We start from the raw sequence: 21757 nt of genomic DNA on the forward strand, positions 1-21757 counted from the left end.
GGCTACATCTGGTCCTTGAACATGCATTAAAGTCACATATACAGATTTCTGTACTTTAGCACATAGTTTTGCGGGAGAAAAAGCAAAACAGTTAGTGCACATACAATGACGTTATCACATATCAGTCAACAATGACGGGGATGCTTAGAACTTTCTTAGAATGTGAAGGTGAAAGCCTAGTTGGGCCTACAGCGACGTGGAATGAAGCTATGAGCCCACGCCGCGACGTATATAGGTCGCGCGAGCGCGCTGCGAGCGCGCTGCCGCCATTTCCAGAACGTTCTACGGGCGCCGCCGCTGACATTTCCCTCCTCCCCAGCGTCGCCACCGCGCTAGCCCTCAACACCCCTACTGCGCTGCTGGTGACATTTCTCTCCTCCTCCCCAGCCCCGCCGTTGCCCTTTCCCTCAACGCCCTCCCACGCCACCACTGACATTTCCCTTTTCCCCTGCGCAGCTGTTGCAATTTCCCTCAACGCCCTGCAAGGGGCAGTATGGGAACGCTAGCACAGAATTCCATCTGCAAACGTTAGCACTGGTACAGTACTGGCCTCATTATTCCTTTCCAGGTTACACGCACCGCCGCACCGCGAGCTGAGCCGTTGCCTAGTAACCGCCGCAGCTGGCAGTGATGGCAGTGCTGCTCACCGCGCCATCTGGCATGACGTCAGAGGAGGAGCCGCTGAAACTGCGAGCTGAGTCGTTGCGTAGCAAGCGCCGGCGTTGCATCGCCAGAGGAGCCGGCGTTGCATCGTATATATAGAAGGTGCGGCTCGGTGGGATTCGTCGGCAGATATGGAAAGTGAGTCGGAGAGATTGAAAGAAGCCAGGCTTCGTCGTCTGAGCGAATCCAAGAGGAGGCAGCGAGCCGAGGAGACGGAGGAAGAACGAGCCGCACGCCCCGAGAAGCGTCATAAGTACGAAGCGGCCAGGCGAGTGCATTCAGATGAGGATGGTTCGTCGTCTAGCTCGAGATCTCGTGCCAGGGCCGCGGATCAACGACGGAATGAAACCAGGAGGAGGCAACGAGCTGCGGGGACAGAAGAAGAACATGCTCGGCGTATCGAACAGAGACGGCAGAGTGAAGCAGCTCGGAGAGCGCCACGCCTAGCCGCCGATACAACACAGTTGGAGGACGTGAAGGCTCGCCGTGTGACGGACCATGTGATTCGGCTGGCTCAAAATTGAAGTGCGACGCGCATGTTCCAAACCGACTTTACAGACAATCCGTTTGGATATGCGTGGGACGTTTGCGAAAGACTTTAGCATATGCGAGATTTGAGTCCGGTGAGTAGCGCAATGCGTGAAACACTTGGTTTAGCCGCACCTGATCGGGGTGAGGAAGGAGGACCCGTGGCGAGTGTTTCTGCTACGCGTAGGAACTTTCTACAGAAGCGTGAGATCCCGCTTTACAGCGTGAGTGACGGGTACCGTTACCCACCTGTGTCGGAGCCATTGAGACGGCTGCTTGCTACTTCACCGACCATCGGACCGTCTTTGTGGTAATTGAGAAACAACAAGATGAAGACTTTCAAAATAAATGTGTTACACTTTAAAAATCTCTAGTCTTTAATGTAACCATAACTTAACGAGAGGTAACAACCAAACCTAAACACTCAGACTTACGAAGCTAAACGATAAAGATGTAACCGTACAGAGAACCAAGCTAAACAATAACATCAACCTTACCTCTCGCTACGCACACCCAGGCATAACTGAGTTAAGCCAAAGCCATTTTTTTTTACTGTAGCCCCAACGTCGTCTATGTTGCATTACTGCTGCATTCAGGTTCCCCTGTATTTTAAGATGAGCGGCGTCGAAGCCAGCTGTGGAAGAAGACGACGAACGCGCGAGCAGTGGCATGAGCGCTAGGCAAGCGCGGGGCTCAAAGCTCCGCTCACTTTTTTTCTGCACCTCACAGCGACCTTGAAACATATAGATTTAAGGTTTTCGCCTTAAAACAGCATCCTTGACATCGCTAAGAGACACCCAGAGCGACAAGGAGAACAACAACGATATCGCACAGCACAGCGGCACTAGAAAAATCCGAGGAAACCTAAGAACTTATCATTAATGTCCAATCGAGTGCATTAATGTCCAATCGAACGCCGTTGAGCAGTCCAGCGAGAACTCCTCGCTGGCAAGCGAGCGCGTTGGGACCCTTGGCCAACGTCTCTTAGATAGCACAAGGATGGTGCACTTCGATCCGTGACGCCATGGTACCTGGCCCGACTGTCATAGAATCTAATGTGGGCGCTACAGAGTAAGCCGCGGTCGTTTTGAAGTCAGGTCTTTCGTCAAGCCTGGCTTGGCAATAAAAATTTATGTAGCATGATGTCATAAAGAAGAGCGCACAGGCCTGCTATCTAGGAGGCGCTGGTTTAGCCCAGTGGGGAAGACACTAGGCGTGTGACCCGCCGTGGTTGCTTAGTAGCTATCATGTTGGGCTGCTAAGCACGAGGTCGCCGGATCGAATCCCGGCCACGGCGGCCGCATTTCGATGGGGGCGAAATGCGAAAACACCCGTGTACTTCGATTTAGGTGCACGTTAAAGAACCCCAGGCGGTCAAAATTTTCCGGAGTCCCCCCACTACGACGTGCCTCATAATCAGATCGTGGTTTTGGCACGCAAAACCCCATAATTCTCTCTAGGCGTGTGAATGTTGGGTCCGAAACTCACTATCGCCAACGTTTTTCATTTCGAATTTATTCTGTGTTTTACACATTAATTCTTTAAAGCGATTTCCGAAGCGAAGTTAGAACGCAGGCGAGAGCTTGCGCGGACAACGCAGGCCTCCGAGAGCGAGGGTGACACGGCGTCACGGCGATGCCCTCACTCAACACCAGGCGCCAGCGCTGCAGCAGGTCTTCCTTTTCTCCCGCTCTGCTCCGTGAAGATGCACACGTGACATGGTGTCGCAGCCAATAGGAATTTAGGTGCTGTTTCGCTGCTGCAGACGCCAGTTTTTTCGCTCAATGGGCCATTTGACGCTTTCGCATGAAAAAAAAAAATGTACTGAAAGCAGCAATCCGAGCCACTATACTATCACACCACACACAGAGAAAACGCAAATAAGGAACACTCTTGAACAAAACGTCGCTTTTATAACGTGCGGGAATGATGTCCAACAATGCCACTCTCTTCAATAAATGTTCACTTGTATTAAAGCGCCCTTTTTAACGATTCTTGTTGACCCCGAGTTCAATAGTTACTTTAAACTCTGAGTGGTGTACGGTCTGATATCATTGAAGACAATTTAGGTCGGTTTCGTTGTATGTCGTGACACGGGCATTCTAAAAGAAGGTGATATGCGTCTTCGTCAACAAAGCCAGAACCACAATGCGGAATTCCAGCGCCACCATTTTTTTTTAAAGGGCGCTGCCCTGCCGTAATCAATGAATAAGGTTTCGACGTTTCTATCTAAAGTTATTCTCGGCCTACCATAAGCTCGTTCTTTCGAACTAAGCGGCTTCTTCACTTACGTATGCACCCGCCGGGCTGGCTCAGTCAGCTAAGGCGTTGCGCTGCTGAGCACGAGATCGCGGGATCGAATCCCGGCTGCAACGGCCGCATTTCGATGGAGGCGAAATGCAAAAACGCCTGTGTGCTTGCGTTGTAGTGCACGTTAAAGAACTCCAGGTGGTCAAAATTAATCCGGAGCCCTCCATTACGGCGTGCCTCAAAATCAGAACTTGTTTTGGCACGTAAAACCCCAGAAAGAAGAGCACTTACGTATGCGCCAACTCGTGAGCCATCGCGTACACCCCGTCGTAAGAAGTAGCGATATCTTCCCCCTCAGCCACTCCGTGCTTAGTGCAGACAGTGCCGAGGAATGCAAGTCCTGCGGGCAACGAAGTGTTGACACGTTAACGTCATTGTTGTGTTTTCCAGAGGGACCACCATAACCGACTTGAAGTTGTTGCAGTTATGTTGAGCATCAATACAAAAACGGAGACAATCTCTTTAAAAAGTCGCAATTTTGCCCGAAAGGCGAAGCAACGATTGCGATTGCAAATTAGTAGACGGCTATACGAAGTAAGAGTAGTAGTTTAATGGGCCGTATAAACTTGCAAACATTCGCTTACTAATTGGTGTCAATTCAGGTGTCACGCACTCACAGGTAAACATGCACACATCTCGCTCGATGACTGTGGACACTCGCTGCCAAAACATTGGAGTGAGGAAGCGTGGCAGCAGCAGCGAACGAATTGACCTTCGTGCTGTCGCTCGCTTCAACGCGAACGAAATGTCGAAAGCACAGCGCATACAAAGCTACCGCCACTCAGTGTGCTTTGTCCACATTGCAGAACACTTTGAAGATGAGGCCCGCGCGGGCGCGCACTTTTTCCACGTCGCAGATCGCTTTCAATCCATGGCGGCCGCGCCGTAAGAAGCAGCCTGTCTTTATTTATTTTTTATTTTTTGTAGTTGTTTTTTGACTAGTGAATCTGGAATTTGGGTATACCTGGCTCTAAAGAGGCTTACCTTCTCATCTTTATGCGCTTAATAAAAGTAAACGTTGCGGAGCAGAGCGCGAACGCCGCGAATTTTTACGTCAAGAAACACGCATTGCCAATTGGCTTTTGTTGATTCCTTGAATTTGCTACCACAAATGTAAATAACGACGCGACTTTCTGGTGTGTTTGTTGAAGACAGCGTGCTCAGCAATGAAACAACGCGTTTCTTACCATCAAGATGTGCCGTACCTAATACGCGAAGTTGGTATTCAAGTTCATGACCACTATTATTTAATTTCGACGCTATAATGAACGCTCTGAAGACCATTTACAAATTACTACAGCCTATCAACACTTCGGCGTTTACGGGGAAGCCCCATGGGCCTCAAGTTCATTGATTTGTTGATTCATTCATTCATTCATTCATTCATTCATTCATTCATTCATTCATTCATTCATTCATTCATTGTTTCTATCGTCGAAGAGGAACAAGTAGAAAAACGATCTCGATGGCTTTGGTAATGGCGGTGATAAGCAAAAGAAGGAAAAGCGTTTTTCCATGAACATGAGTACTGAACTTAAAGGAAAGAGCACTCTGAGCGTAGATAACTTGTTGCGTCTCGCCAGCGTGACGTCACCTCGCGTCCCATCAGCAGTAGTTGCAATAAGGCATATGTCGGTATGTACTGACATACTGGCATACGTACGGTGTGCCAGTATGTAAACAGAAGGTACGTTTGGTCAAATTTTCATTTTTTAATACCTTAAAGACCCCTTGACAGGGGTATTACATTCACATGGCACTTGATATTTCCCGTGATAAAGAGCAGATGGGCGGATACCCTACACAAGAGCCCTATCATGATTCCCATGCTACAGTGCCAAAAGTCGCATGGCTGAATATTTATGAAGCGCTGTTTCTTTGTATACAACAAATGCAAAGCAACGCGAAATATTAGGCACTGTCAAGCTGCCTCTACAAAGAATACAAAAATTGTAACCATACCTGGCATTACCTACATAACGAAGTTATCAAACCAAGGCACGGCTCCTTGACTTACCTGCAACGTTTTTCTTCAGTACTCCACCTTCTATGCTGGACAGGTCTAAGCTGCAAAATATTTGCGAAAATTGCATGAGAACATTACGCCTACTGTTACCGTAAGCACCTTACGTACGAATTCAATTCCTTAGTGGACTTCCTTAGCAGAACAGATAGCTGGGCGAATTGTTTGCCTTCCATCCTGCAATCACAGCGCGTATCTAAACGAAGAACACCAAGTAAGGAACGCACTGCCTGAGCCTGCCATGTGTTCTTAGCGTCGTCCGCATTACCTCGCCCTGTGATTTCTCAAGATGGAAGCTCTAACAACTCGTCCAACTCTCTCCTTCTTCCTTTTGTGTCCTGCTGAAATTGCAAGACAAAACGTTTCCTTATGCAATAAAATATTTCCGGGCAATTTCTGTGTACTTTCTGCGCAATTTATGTCGAACTTATTCACATTTCATATGAAATTCCGTAATATTTGTAAGAATAGCGCGACAACTACTTGGCATTGTACTGCGTTCGAATTTTTACAGTAGACCTATCCGTCCATAGTAACGCACCAACCGCTTATTTACAACTTCCTAACACAGTGTCTTACAGCCGTCGGCTACCACCTGATCTTTTTCGACGGGAGGTATTAGAAAAAATGTCTCGGTGTTTGCTTACCCGGTTATGAGGTATACGGCGTCAGGATTATCTGGTATATTGCCTTCTTTGTAATATTTTACCAATGCCTTCAAAGTTTGAGCCGCCTCAAGAGTGCCTTGCACGTGCTTGGCGAAAGGGTCGCTCTGCGTAATAAGAGGATGAGAATAATTTTCAGCTTAATTTTCAATTTAATTTTACACACGTAGGATATACAGTTTCCTAAACTAATTTGACCCACAGCCGCGTTGACAGGACACAGACCCACCGAATCGCCAGTCAGCCTCTAGAGCCTGTAGAGGAGTACGTTTATCTAGATCAGTTACTCACAAGGGACCCTGATCATGAGAAGGAAATTTACAGAATAATAAAATTGGGTTGGAATGCATACGGCAGGCATCACCAAATCCTGGCTGGGAGCTTGTCACTGTCGCTGAAAGATAAGTGTACAATCATGGCATTCTACCGGTGCTAAAATATGGGGTGGAAACCTGGAGATTAACAAAGAAGCTCGAGAACAAGTTAAGGACGGCACAAAGAGAGATGGAATGAAACATGTTAGGCCTAATGTTAAGAGACAGGAAGAGAGCGGTGTGGATAAGAGAACAAACGGGGATAGCCGATATTCTAGTTGACATTAAGCGGAAAAGGGGGAGCTGGGCAGGCCATGTAATGCGTAGGATCGATAACCGGTGGACCATTAGAGTTACAGAATGCATACCAAGAGAAGGGAAGCGCAGTCGAGGTCGTTAGAAAACAAGATGGGGTGACAAAGTTAGGAAATTTGCAGGTGCAAGTTGGAATCAGCTAGCGCAAGACAGGGGTAATTGGAGATCACAGGGAGAGGCCTTCGTCCTGCGATCTACATAAATATAGGCTGATGATAATGATGATGGTGAGACTGACCAAATTATACTCATTTTCTATGTATTTGATCACGCTTTCTGTGTGTAGCCAGATAATCTTTGTCCGTTTCATGCATCCACTTTATTTTAAAGCAATTGTTCCTTTAACAGTGACAAGCCGCTCGGAAGCACGATCCACCTCGAATTTGAGTTGAGGTGGAATGATTGCAGTCAATAATGAAATGTCACCATCACTCAATGCAACAGCACCAGTGTGTGGTTTCGCACCGGAATCACCGTTCTTTAAAGCTTCTGGCTCCCCGCAGGGGCGTCTGCGCAAGCAGGCGTTTGGTGAGTTGCGCCACCACGTACCCGAGCACACGAGGGTTGGACCCTCCCGCGTGTAGCCGTGCGCGGCTTAGCCGTGTCCGGGGAAAAGAGGATCCTGGGGGTTGAGCCAATGCCGGGTGTTGGACCTTTATGGCCCCCCGGCTGAGGCAACACACCTCTTTGGCCTCGGCTTCACGTAGACGGCACCCCCGGACTGACCCACCCGGGGGAAATCGGTAGTTGCCTTTTCCTGTCTCTCTCTCCAATCTTCGTCTTTCTCTCTCGCCTTTTCATCTTTCCTGTCGTCTACTCTCTTCTATATTACTTCCGACCTTCTTGGCAGCGAGGGTTAACCTTGTGCATTATATCCTGCCTTGGGTATATGTATTTGGTTATAGTGGGGATGTACCGTTGGCGTGCATAGAACTGAATAGTTTCCGTCCTGTGTCGTCCCCTGGTTGGGCTCCATGGTGGGCGGCGGCCATCCCTGCCGAATATTGCAATATTATTTATGGCATCCAATTTCCCTTCACTCCCTGATCGCTCCCTCAAGAGGGGGCGCACCGATGAAACCTTTAATTTCTTAATGCAGCCGAAAGAAACCTTCCCGAAGTACCATGTAATACACAGTCAGCACGAAACCAAGACAGTTCGCACAATATCTCCTTTTGTTGTGTCAAAATCTCTGACAGAATCACTCGGCCCAGGCTATAAAGTAACTAAAATGGGAAGCGGCGACCTTCTTCTTGAAGTTCGTGACAAGACCCAGTATACCAAATTAACAAAACTCATTGCTTTTGGAGACATTCCTGTATCAGTGGGCCCACACAGATCATTGAACACCGTCCGCGGAGTCATCTCTGAAGATGACCTAATCGATCTCAGTGAGAGCGAGCTACTCGAGGGGTGGCAAGATCAGAATGTAGTCAAAGTACAAAGAATAACTATCAGGCGCGATGACAAGCAAATCCCGACGAAACACATAATCATAACCTTTGGAACAAGTAACCTACCAGACTCAATAGAAACTGGATACTGCAAACTCCGTGTCCGGCCATACATCCCGAACCCGCGCCGATGCTTCAAGTGCCAGCGCTTCGGGCACGGTTCGCAAAGTTGCCGAGGGCGCACCACTTGTGCAAAATGCGCATCCAATGAGCACTCATCTGACACTTGCAATTTCACCACCCACTGTGCTAACTGTGATGGAGATCACCCAGCGTACTCCCGTTCGTGTCCATCGTGGAAAAAAGAAAAGCAAATCATCGAACTCAAAATCAAATTTAACCTATCATTCCAAGAGGCACGCAAGCGTTTCTCACTCCACAGTCAGTCCAGTCCTACATACACCGAAGTGGCGGGTCGGGGGGCAGTGCCACATCATTCGGCGGCTGCCCAAGTCACACGGAGTGTGACGGCGGTCACGCCATCAGCCCCCCCGGCTGGAGCAGCAAGCGCTGTTCCGCCCCCTGCAAAGGAGGGCCAGCAGACCAGCGGGACTGCCGGACCCAGGGCCACTGCCCGTGCAGATAGGCCCGAAACCCGTGCAAACGTGCCCGCTGAGCGGGCACTATCCACCGCCTCAGACGAGGTGATGGATACAACAAACAAAACACCGGCGTCTCAGACGCCCAAAGAACGGCGCAGCTCCCTCGAGCGCGCCGGCAAGAAAGGGAAAACCCCCATCACGGGGCCTGGAAAGGCCTCGTGAGCTAGCCTAATTTACCTCTCTTAGACACACAGCACAAAACACATATAAAATGGATACACAGATCGTACAGTGGAATGTTAGGGGTTTACTCCACAATCTAGATGACATTAAGGAACTCCTACATAAGTACAATCCAAGGGTGCTGTGTGTCCAAGAAACACATCTTAATTCTTCCCACACGAACTTTCTCCGGCAGTATGCCATTTACCGAAAAGACCGCAACGACGCCCTTGTCTCGTCGGGCGGTGTGGCCATAATAGTAGATAGAGGTGTTGCTTGCCGGCAAATACAGCTTAAAACGCCTCTAGAGGCAGTTGCTGTCCGTACAGTACTATTTAATAAGATGATCACAATTACCTCTTTATACATCCCCCCAAACTACCACCTGTCAAAAACAGAATTTCACAGTTTTATCTGTGAACTGCCCGAGCCTTATATTGTCGTGGGCGATTTTAATGCACACCACACCCTTTGGGGAGATCGTTGCTGTGATGCTAGAGGGCGCCTAGTAGAAAGCTTCCTCCTCTCTACAGGTGCATGCTTACTAAATAAAAAAGAGCCTACATTTTACAGCATGGCAAACAAAACATATTCATCTATCGATTTAAGCCTTGCATCTAGCACGCTCGTACCATACCTAGAGTGGAACGTGATTAAGAATCCATATGGGAGCGACCATTTTCCCATTGTCATAAAATTAACAAAAGCAGATGACTGCTCTCCACGGGTCCCCCATTGGAAAGTCGAGTCAGCCGACTGGAAGCGTTATAAAGAACTCACGCGCATGAACTGGGAAGACATCTCTACACTTCCTATCGATGATGCAGTGGCGTATTTGACAGCGTTTATTGTTGATGCGGCGTCAATATGTATCCCCGAAACAAATGGATCGCCTTCTAAACGACGTGTCCCCTGGTGGAATGATGAATGTAGAGAAGCACGAAAAAAACAAAATAAGGCTTGGAATCACCTCCGTGACTCTCCGACTACAGAGAATCTTATCAGCTTCAAGAAAATAAAATCTGAAGGAAGAAGAACACGCCGCCGTGCCAAAAGGGAAAGCTGGCAGAGATACATCTCTAGCATAAATTCTTATACAGATGAAAGAAAAGCTTGGACAAGGGTAAACAAGATAAAAGGTCGTGAAACTCATCCTCTACCATTAGTGAATACACAAGGAGACACTCTTGAGGCCCAAGCTGATTCTCTAGGGGAACATTTTGAATACATTTCCAGTTCATCCCATTATTCAGATACATTCCTGAGACACAAGCGACAAGCAGAGAGACTGCCTCTGGATCGGAAAGGAGAAAGAAATGAACCTTACAACCGTCCGTTTAACATGGCAGAATTTCAGGCTGCACTAAATTGTTGTAATAAATCGGCCCCCGGAAACGATCGAATAGTTTACGAGATGATAAAACACTTACACCCCGAAGCACACAAAACACTCCTATCGCTTTTCAACGCCATTTTCTCTGCCAGCTATATTCCGTCCGCCTGGAAGGAAGCAATCATAATACCTATTCTTAAAGAAGGCAAGGACCCGTGTTCGGCCAGCAGCTATAGGCCTATAGCCCTGACAAGCTGCTTATGCAAACTCTTTGAGAAAATGGTAAATCGACGCCTGATCCATTATCTTGAAATCAACAAAATAATAGACCCCTTGCAGTGCGGTTTTAGGGAGGGTAGATCCACAACTGATCACCTTGTCCGCATCGAGGCGAATATCCGAGATGCCTTCGTGCACAAACAGTTTTTATTATCGGTATTTTTAGATATGGAGAAGGCATATGACACAACTTGGCGTTTTGGAATTCTCCTTGATCTGGCTGGAATGGGAGTCCGAGGCAACCTGTTGAACGTGATTCAAAGCTATCTATCTAACCGCACGTTCCGTGTTAGGGTTGGCAATATCCTATCTCGTCCATTTACTCAAGAAACAGGTGTACCTCAAGGTGGTGTGCTGAGCTGTACTCTCTTCGTTGTGAAAATGAACTCGCTCCACACTGTCGTACCTCGTACAATGTTTTATTCCGTGTATGTGGATGACGTGCAAATAGGTTTTAGATCATGTAACATTTCTATCTGTCAGCGACATGTTCAGCTTGGGTTAAACAAAGTATGTAAATGGGCTGACGAGAATGGATTTAAACTGAACCCTCAAAAAAGCACTTGCGTTCTTTTCTCGAACAAGAGAGGTATACTACCTGACCCCTGTATTCATCTTAATGGACAGCGGCTATCTGTGAGCCATGAACATAAATTTTTAGGCCTCATTTTAGATTCTAAATTAACATTTATCCCCCATTTGAAATATCTGAAAGCGAAGTGTTTGAAGACAATGAATCTACTGAAGCTATTGTCCCGGACATCATGGGGAAGCGATAGGAGATGCCTTTTGAGCCTCTACAAAAGTCTCATAAGGTCGCGCCTCGACTACGGAGCTATAGTATATAATTCCGCTGCACCCAGTGCTTTGAAGATGCTAGATTCCGTTCACCACTTAGGCATCCGTCTTGCTACAGGTGCCTTCAGGACTAGTCCTGTAGAAAGCCTGTACGTTGAATCAAACGAGTGGTCACTACATCTCCAAAGGACTTACTTAAGTTTTGCCTACGCCCTGAAGGTTGAATCAGATAGCCAGCATCCATGTCATTCTACCATTCGCGACTTGTCCACGGCCAGGCTGTTCCGTAACCGCCCGGCCACTAGGCCTCCTCTGTCACACCGGTTGGAAGCACTTTCAGAGGAAACAGGCGTCCCTCTTCTAAAGAATGTCCTAATGCCTCCTACTAGGCTTCCACCACCTTGGGAGTGGCAGACCATCCAGTACGATATCTCTTTCGTAGAAATATCAAAATGGGCACCTGAAGCACACATACATTCGCATTTTCTTGGACTTCGGGAGAAGTATTCTTGCAGTGAATTTTATACGGACGCCTCCAAATCGTTTACTGGTGTTGCTTACGCAGCTTTGGGACCGTCTCTTTCAGTGTCCGGGGCACTAAATCCACATACAAGTATTTTTACAGCAGAAGCATACGCAATCCTTTCAGCAGTCAAACACATAAAACAAATGAATATTACAAAAGCAATTGTGTTCACAGACTCATTGAGCGTCGTTAGAGCTCTAATGAGTCTACGAAAACACAAGAATTCAGTTTATAACGAACTGTACAGCTTGATATGCTCAGCTTACAAGGACAACCAAGTAATCATAATATGCTGGGTACCTGGCCATAGAGGCATTAAAGGCAACGTAGCTGCAGACGAAAGTGCCACTTCAGTAGTCTTTGAACATACGAATAGAAACATAGCCATCCCTTCCACTGACCTAAAGCCTTTCTTGCGCCATGAATTACGAAAATATTGGCAAAGGCAGTGGGATAATCAAGTGCAAAATAAGCTACATGAAATCAAGCCAAGAATTGGGAGATGGATATCTCAGAAAACAACAAGACACAAGGAAGTGCTTCTTTGCAGGTTAAGGATAGGACATACCTATGGAACACACTCGTATCTCCTTACAGGAAGTGATCCTCCGACATGTGATAGGTGTGGCGACATACTTACAGTTCTCCATGTCCTTATCCAGTGCCCAGAAATAGAAGCTCAACGTAAAAAGTACTTTTATCCCGCGTATCGTGAGTACATCCCCCTTCACCCAGCATTCTTTCTTAGCCATGAGCCGCTTTTTGATTTTAATGCCGTCTTAAAGTTTTTAGCAGATGTAAACACGTTACAAGTCATCTGGCCAGGGTATCTGTAGCGCAGTCTCGACTTGCAGGCTGCAGCTGCAGTGCAAAAACATTTTACAGCACGTGCCTCTCAGTCCTTGATTTCAAGGACCTCGTGAGGCAATAGTGCTATTGCATATACTTTATTATGTCACCGCTTTGTAACGAAACCTTTACGCTCATACCTCACATCATTAGTTTTTGTCATTATTTTAACGCTCATATATTTTACGCAATTTATAGCGATTTGTTTCAGGCCTCTTTACAGCCACCTTTTATGTACCATTTGCATCCTACTGTCCACTCCATCCATAATGCATTCAGAACCCATCACCATGTGTCATGGCGCTCTTTGGCCATAGCTGGCCCTTGCGCCATTAAACACTACACATCATCAAAGCTTCTGGCTAATGATACAAGCTCAAACGGAAACACTTACAGTAAGTAAATTAGTGCCGCAGTGGCTCTAGAGAGCGCTACAAGCGCTCTCTAGAGCCAATATCGTCATCCACCCTGCTGTAGCACGAAACGACAAGGAAAACCCGTGCGGGTTTCACAGCAACAAAGCTTCGCAGTTGAACATTTGTCGTGGTGCGGGATTGAAACCCATGACCAATGCTTTACCGGGGTGGTCGCTCTGCTATCTGAGCTAACAATGAGGCAATCAGATCACAGCGCAAGGGTGAATTAATCGACAACTCGAAGCACTGGGACACTCAAGATAACAAATCAGTTATGCGGAAGCCCGCAATGTGGAGGAAAGTTCAAGAAAGAGAACTATGAGTATAATCCTCACGGTAAGGCGTTGGTCCCTGGTTCGAATCCCGTACCAGGAAAAACCTATCTTTAACTGCGAAGTTTTCTTTCTGAGAAACCCGCGTGGTTTTTCTTTGGAGCTTCGTGCTACAGTCGGATGGCTGACAGTATTTGCCTTTCTCAGCCATGCAATGTAAAATTTAGTGATCGAGTTTCAACATGCTTGTACGCAAGTCATGAATCACACATTTCCTTATTACCCTACTGATACTTTTAATGTGTACGTGTTGGAACCCTTTTCAGAAAGATTACGTTAACAAGATTGTGTCTATATAGAAGAAAACTCTACGTTTAACCTGTCGCAAGCGTGATAGCAACTGTTCACCTTCTCGGAACTTTTGTAGCCTGAAGCTAACCCGCCAGTAAACCCGTCTCGGCATTAAACACCTAACGTTTCTGCATACCCTACTTTACTTGTCGTGCTGTACACATTTAAATACATAAAGCTTGCTGAACATTTGCGTTCCCGTAGCTCTGACAGCCTAAACCTTTTAATGTTTCAGTCAAGAAGGTACATGTGGAAACACATTTTTCTCCTGTAACTGCCAAACGTTGGAACGTTCCTGGAGAAGTTCATTTATTACTATTAACACATTTTCTGTTTCCACTTGACATGCGATCTACTTCCCATTTCTGCAGTAGCGCCAGCAGATAAATGAATAAATAAATGTAAAATATTATTACTTGCCACAAATACACGTTTACTGGTGAATTGCAAAAAGGTGATGAATACTACAGTGCGGCGACAACAAAAAACACGTTTTATTGCGATAGCACATATATGGACACTTCAACCGGATTTATGCCGTCGGCGTCGCCGTGAGGTTTCGTATAAAGTCCAAGGGCGATAACACCGACGCCACGCGCCGTATGCGCGAGTGAAAGCGCGCGGGGGACGCGCGCTATCACGGAGAGCGAACGCACGGCGGAAAGCAAACGCGACCGTCGCGGGAAAGGCCGTGGGGGTATGGGAGGGAGGAAGGGAGGCGGGCCGACGCTGTGCTGCTTCACCAAATGCTTATCTTGCAACCGGGCGCAAGGGTAACTGGCCACTCAATCTCCCACGCGAAAGCAAGAAAGCGGGAAGGCAGCGCGGTAGGGAGGGGGGTGGCAGCTTCTCCTCTGCCAACAACTTCTCCTCTGCACAAATCCTCTCCACTTTGGCCGGCGGTGGCGGTCGCCCGCACCGTGTCTTATCTCCGCATGGCTCTGACCTTTGTATGCGCTGTGCATTCGCCGCTCAGTTTCCGTTGAAGCGATAGACCGCGCGACCTTTCGCCCGCTGCGGCGGCTGCGCTTGCTGCCAGCGTTTTGACAGTCGTTGCCTGCGGTCATTCAGTGTGATCTATTCATGTTTGCTTGTTCGCGCTGACACTACGCTTGTTTATTCAGTTAGTAAGCGAATGTGTCCAAGTTTATGCAGCCGATAAGAATACTATCCTTACTCCGAATAGCTCTCTACTAATTTGCTATCGCAATTGGTGCTTCGCCTTTCGGGCGAAACTGCGACATTTTTTTTCCCTTACGGCTCCATCTTGCATGTTGAGCACAGCAGATGCCACACTCATATAAAGAGCGCAGGCATCCTGTCTTCCCACTACCCACACTTATACGCGACATACAAAACCTACTATGAAGTCCTCGCTGCTCTCACTGGCAGGGCTATTCCAACACAGGGCATAAACTGGCTCTCACATTCAGCCTACACTGGAGGAACATAGGTGTTCCCTACGCTCGAATCCCGAGCTCAGGGTGAATCGCTGGCATTATTCAATTTCATTTCATTTTATCACCTTAAGGACCCCTCTAGGGGGTGTTACATGAGAGGTGGATATACAAATTTTTTTGACAAAGGTAACCACATGTTAATTCTGTGAGAGGTAGTCTGTTACATTTTGAAGAAATAGTGTCGGGCAGGTGATAGCGGCAATGCTGTGGGAAAGGTCATTCTAATGGGATGCTGCGCGTGGAAAGCAAGAGGCGGAGAATGTAGCAGTGCGGCTGCGTGTCCGGGAGACTTGAAGGGCATGACCGGTACGATGAGATAACAATACTTTTGCAAAAAATACAGTGACAGAGCCTCTTCTTCAAGCACATCAGAAAAGACAGATTCTGCAGAATCGAGTAGGTGACTGTGCTAAGCAAATGATGAGATACTTTCGCAATAAACACAGTGGCATAGCCTCTTCTTTGAGCACATCAGAAAAGACAGATTGTGCAGAATCGAGTCGGCGACTGTTGTAAGCCGCTCCGCTGAAATGTCTTCCTTCGCAAGACTTAGTAACTCCTGTGACACAACTTAACGAATGCTTGCATAAGCAATGATCAAGCTAGGGCTTAACTTGAACACCACTGTAGACTGTGGTTCGGGTTATCAGTGACACAATAAAATTTTCAGTTCTCCGTTCCATCAGGTGCGTGAATCAGTGACAACTCCAAATTTGTACACTTCAGCAGAGAACACACATGAGGTTTTGTGAATGCCACGCATTTATGTGGTCGGACTTCGGCTTGAACAGAGGCATACGGCGCGCGTGCCCAGCTGAAGCAAAGTAAAGGTTTCTCCTGCTCAAACGTACTCATTCCTACACATTCCCATTCTCTTGGAAGGTTTTGGACGTACTTACCAAACTGCGTGTTATTCCGATGATCACAAAACTAATCTTAGGCCCAGACATATCCAGATACCGTAAGTTCACCTATAATGAAGAATACCTTCATCAATTATGAGAGTAATAAAGTCATGGCGAGTACACGCTTCCTTGAAGGATTTTTTATGCAAGGAGCAAAATTCGCGTGAATTTGAAGCACCGCGAAGATCAGATAACATCAGTACGTCAAGCATGGGGGGATGCAGGAAGTGAACTGAACTTCTTGCGCGCCCTTCATGCAAATTAAATAATTCACAACAAAAAAACACCGCATATCCACGGGGTGAATGATGATGAGTGGGCGAAGCTCCGGAGGGAATCATCGGTAAACCGTGAATCTTCCGTGTAATTCGCCCAGTCTCGCCGCACTAAATCGAAGGATTGACTTCCACCAATGACACGCGCCATATGTGACGTCATTCCTATTTTATAACAGCGCCCTTCATTATAATTGCACCATCTCCCGCTTAATAGGACGCTAGCACAAACGCGTTAGAAACGTGCAGTACTCTAAGGGGAAGAGGCCACAGCGTCTTACGCAGCCGTTTACACAAGCCGGAACGTGCACCGCGTTTGCCGACGCCATCAGCGTTTATGAATACGGGGGTAAAGGCGGAGGATTTTCGAGCGACAGCGACAAGCGTCTTATCCGTCGCTGTCGCTGGTCGTGTCGCCGGTTTCTGGCCAGCCAGCGCTTGTCGCCCGGAAGTTGCACGGGCCAACAACATGGCAGCAATAATGCGCTAACTTGCTCTCTGCTGTGACAAAAAATAATTAGTACGCGCTTAGCTAAACGCGCATTATTGAGATCGGTTGTTTTGTTTTGACGTTAAGACGGCACCGAGAGCCGAGAGAGTGTTGGGGCGCCACGGCACCTACGCTTTATTGCCGGATCACTGGGGATGCATATTTTAGTAGGTCTAGATAAAACATTGACCTTTTGATGTGCGTGCTTTTATTCGTGGCGTACTCTTTTTCGTGGTTCAGCTCCACGCCACGCGTGTCCTGTCGCGTCGCTTGTCGCTGTCGCTTGAATAGGCGGAGGCCCACAGCGTCTTACACCAGCTTCTTGCACGGGCCGTAATGCGCTAGCACAAACGCGTTAGAAACGCGCAGTCTTTCGTTAATGTTGGGTATTTATTGCCATCGGGGTGCGTCTATCCATGTGCGCTTCGTGGCGTAGTGGTTAGCGCCACGCGTTCAGAAGCGAGGGGTCCCTGGTTCGATTCCGCTACGGCCACAACTCTCGGAATTTTTTTTCTCATAAAAGTAGACGTGGCTACCTACTACGACGACTACGACGACTACTACTACAGAGGAGGGACAGACCCACACCCTAAGGAGCTTCGCCCCTAAAACTTGAGAATTAATTGCGGTACAAAAAAGTTGTCGCAGTTTCACCTGAAAGGCGAAGCATCAATTGCGATAGCAAATTTCCAGAGAGCTATACGGAGTAATGATATTACCTTTATCAGCTGTATAAACTTGGACATGCAGCAGCACCGGCAACACGCAGAACTGTTGTCGACGCCGCCGGCGTTTTGCCCGCGTTCGCTCAAAATGCGTGCGGCGTTGGTGACTGTTGCTGGAGCCTCTGATATAAATAGGCACTTGGTGCCGCAGCGAAACGTCGCCTCCCTTCCCCCCCCCCCTCCCCCACGGCCTCTCGCGCGTAGGAAGAAGGCGCGTTTGCTCTACATATATGGTGATTGTAATGGAGGAAAGAGACGCCTACTTCTGCAGCCCTTAAGCGAGCACGGCGCAGAACGCGCGTTTGTTCTCCGCCGTGCGTTCACTCCCCGTGAAAGCGCGCGCCCCTCGCGCCCTTTCACTCGCACATACAGCGTTCGGCGCGCGGCGACGATTTCATCTCCATTGACGTCATACGGAACCTTACGGCGACGGCGATGCCGACGCCGACGGCAGAAATCTGCTTTTGAGTGTCCATATAATTGCTATCGCAATAAAATTGCAGATACGTGCCCGCTGTGATTTCCAATATAGACAGCGGAATAGTTAACTGAATTGGTAATTTATCAGAAGACTTGATTATGTGCTAGGTTCTGTCCTGGAATGGTCGCCAGAAGCACTTCCGGATGCGCTACCTGTTTTAAGTAGTCCACCAGCATTCCTGCTTCTTTCTTGTTGTTTCGCTTTAGTCGTTGATAACTATCGGGCTCCAAGAGAATTTCTGCTGGATTACTGTTTTATTGCGATAGCAATTATATGGACACTCAAAAGCAGATTTCTGCCGTCGGCGTCGCCATCGCCATCGCCGTGAGGTTCCGTGTGACGTCATTTGGAGAAGAAATCGTCGCCGATAGATAAGTGGTTCTTGAGGGAAAGGGAAAGGATGGCGCTATCTTCTGCAGCCCTTGAGGGAGGACTCGTCAGGGCTCTCCGCACGCCTCTAAGGACATTTCTACAAGCGGGAAGGCCTCACGGCCTCCCACCCCACCCCGGGCCTGACCGGCCTGGCACAACACCCCTGCAGACTCTGCAGCACACCAAGGCCTTCCATCTCGGCCTGATACGTGCCGCCTATGCCTGCCGGTTTTGCTTCGCCCAGCCATGGCGACTCCACTCTATCCCTTCATTCGCTCCCACTTACCCCTCCCCGTTGGCGCTGAGCCGTGCTCCCTCAAGGGCTGCAGAAGATAGCGCCAACCTTTCCCTTTCCCTCAAGAACCACTTATCATCATCAGCCCTTGAGGGAGCACGGCTCAGCGCCAAATCGTCGCCGCGCGCCGAACGCTGTATGTGCGAGTGAAAGGGCGCGAGGGGCGCGTCTTTGAGTGAACGCACAGCGGAGAACAAACGCGCGTTCTGCGCTGTGCTCGCTTAAGGGCTGCAGAAGTAGGCGTCTCTGTTCTCCTTCACAATCACCATGTATGTAGAGCAAACGCGCCTTCTTCCGACGAGCGAGAGGCCGTGGGGGAGGGGGAGGGAAGGGAGGCGACGTTTAGCTGCGGCACGCAGTGCCTATTTATATCAGAGGCTCCGGCAACAGTCACCAACGCCGCACGCATTTTGAGCGAACGCGGGCAAAACGCCGATGGCGTCGACAACAGTTCTGCGTGTTGCCGATGCTGCTGCATGTCCAAGTTTATACAGCTGATAAAGATAATATCATTACTCCGTATAGCTCTCTACAAGTTTGCTATCGCAAGTGATGCTTCGCCTTTCAGGTGAAACTGCGACAACTTTTTTGACCACTTGCTTTGCAGGGTTACAGTTTGAGAGTCACAATATTGCACAAAAACCACTTAAACTGTGTACTTAAGTTGTTCTCAACAAATTCACTGCGTTCGTTAACCTGTCGTTTTAATGTATCTCGAGCATTCAATAAATTTCAAAGCATTTTTGACCAAGTTAGGTGTACATTTTAAATGGATTTTTTAGTTACGTCTTTTTCTTTGCACACTTCCACTGTGAGCTTTCTGTGGGCTTCTTTTTTTACACTGTCAACATTTTTCCGGCATTCACCCATTCTGTTTCATTTCTACTGTTCACGTTTGATGATAATTGAACTAAATTATTTGCTCATTCAATCGGCTTAACGTGCGCATATGTTTCTCAGTCAAGGTGAAAGTCACTGCTTTCACCATCATTTTGCTCCCGCTCTCGTGTGGGCGAGTGTACATAGGGGCAAAGGGTCCGGTGCATCAATGTAAGACTTGGGGAGCATGACTTCTCCTTGGACAAGAATGATTACGCGGATGTGTCGTCGCATCGCCGACAATGCAAATGTAAGCCACGGCGTCAAATGTAAGCCACAGCAGCCATTTTGTTCAAGCATACTGATGCATCCATTAGATTAGACGGGGGGGGGGGGGGGGGGGGGGGGGGCAGCCCACATAGAGCGGAAGGGCGAGAAGTGTATTAGCCCTGCAATCGCGCTTTGTCAGCGGGAATTAGAGTAGATAGCTCGATACGGTAACAGATACCCTGTAACCACACGCCCTGGTTGTTTTCCTTCACTTTGCGGTGTGATTGCCTCTGTCGCTTATATTCCTTGGTGTGTGTATCAGTAAGCTTAGTTGTGCGTCAGCGCTCGTTCTGTGTTCTTTCACCCCGTCCATCGTTTTTTCGCGTTGTTACAATTATGAATGCTCGCCAACTCGTCCACCTTTACACTTTAATACGTGACTATAACTTGCCTTTCTGTTATATTTTCTCGTACAACAAACTTAATTGAAAGTAATTCAGAGGCCACCCGCCCACTTTGGTGGCTCAGTGGCTACGGTGTTTTGCTGTTGAGCCCGAGCTCGCGGGCTCAACTGTCAACCGCGGTGGCCTCATTCTGATGGGGGCGGTATGCAAACACTATCGCGTGCGGAAATTTCGGTGTACGTTAAGGAGCCTGGCAGGCAGTCAAGATTAGCCTTAAGCCTTAAATACGGCTTCCGTCCCATCAAGCTGTGGCTTTGACATGGTAAATGCCATATATTATCATGTTATTCACTAAGAGTCACGTAAGTCTGGCATTTATGCATTTCACGTGTGCCTGAACACTGAGTTTAGGAGATAAAGCTTCCTTTAAAGTGGCTCGGAGCAAGCATGTTCACCTTTACACACAAGTAAATAAATACGTGCACAAGCGATAATACCCCTGAAGCGTTAATATGTTGAGTCTGCGTGAGCAATACATCTGCGCTGGGCTGCCTGCAATCAACAATAAATGGCTCTAAAGTACTTTGAGGTAACGCATGCTTACCGCATTCATCATGACAGCCAAGTAAGCGATTAATTCTTTGTTTGTCTTGAAGTGCTTCTGGTGCTCCTTGTCGGAGATCACATGAACCTCTACGACGAACTTGTCAACGTACGTTGGTGGCTTAGCTGTAGTTCTTACTACGTAGGGAGCTGAAAAGGAGGTAACAAACTGAATAATTTGCCCTGGCCTCACATGCTCACGCGTAAGCTGCTTCCATGCGCCTTTTCGAGAATGATTTAAGTCATTTCTCTGCAGGAGGTTTTCCTTTCCGTCACTACGGCGTTAGCAGACTGCAGTTGACTGCTATTGCAAAGGAGTGGGATGCCACTGCAAATACTTACGAAACCAATGGCCATAACGATTCCAGTAGGAGCGTTGAAGCTTCGGCTCTGAAAATGATAAACGCGCATTTGTGGTGAAGAAGGCTTGAAACTCGTGTAAATCTGGCAAACTCACTGATTAAGCTTTCGCGTCATTGCAATACTGAAGAAGAAATTAACTTTATTTAAAGAGCCGGCACATTGCTTTTAGTGGCCTCAGGTGTCGGCTCGAAGTCCTTGGGCTCGGGCGGCACCTTCAGCTTGCCGGACGGCCCAGAGCTGGTCTCAAAGCTCCGAACTTTTCAGGGCTGCCTCCCAGCGGCGGCGACGCCGACGCTGGGAGGCTTTGAAATGTATTGAATGCTCGAGATACGAAAGAAAAACACATTGAGCGAAAACTCAAAAAAAGTAATGCAAAAGAGACGAATTCTAACAACTTTTGTCTACTGTGTGATGCGATGCTTTTGCATTAAATGC

The 21757-nt window shown here is 47.9% G+C and overlaps 1 protein-coding gene across 1 annotated transcript in view; it reads right to left on the reverse strand.

The window, feature by feature from the left end:
- The window catches only part of LOC119464448 (venom metalloproteinase antarease-like TtrivMP_A), a 64455-nt gene that overhangs the window by 16032 nt on the left and 26666 nt on the right, over positions 1-21757 (reverse strand). Inside the window, exons 5-10 of the mRNA XM_037725428.2 lie at positions 21302-21349; positions 20961-21109; positions 16220-16291; positions 6172-6296; positions 5519-5568; positions 3733-3841 (exon numbers count right to left, since the gene is read on the reverse strand). Coding sequence (XP_037581356.1) covers positions 3733-3841; positions 5519-5568; positions 6172-6296; positions 16220-16291; positions 20961-21109; positions 21302-21349 — 553 coding nt within the window. The remainder of the gene's footprint in view (positions 1-3732; positions 3842-5518; positions 5569-6171; positions 6297-16219; positions 16292-20960; positions 21110-21301; positions 21350-21757) is intronic.

This window comes from Dermacentor silvarum, chromosome 9 (genome assembly GCF_013339745.2).
Source record: "Dermacentor silvarum isolate Dsil-2018 chromosome 9, BIME_Dsil_1.4, whole genome shotgun sequence".
Lineage (NCBI taxonomy): Eukaryota > Metazoa > Arthropoda > Arachnida > Ixodida > Ixodidae > Dermacentor > Dermacentor silvarum.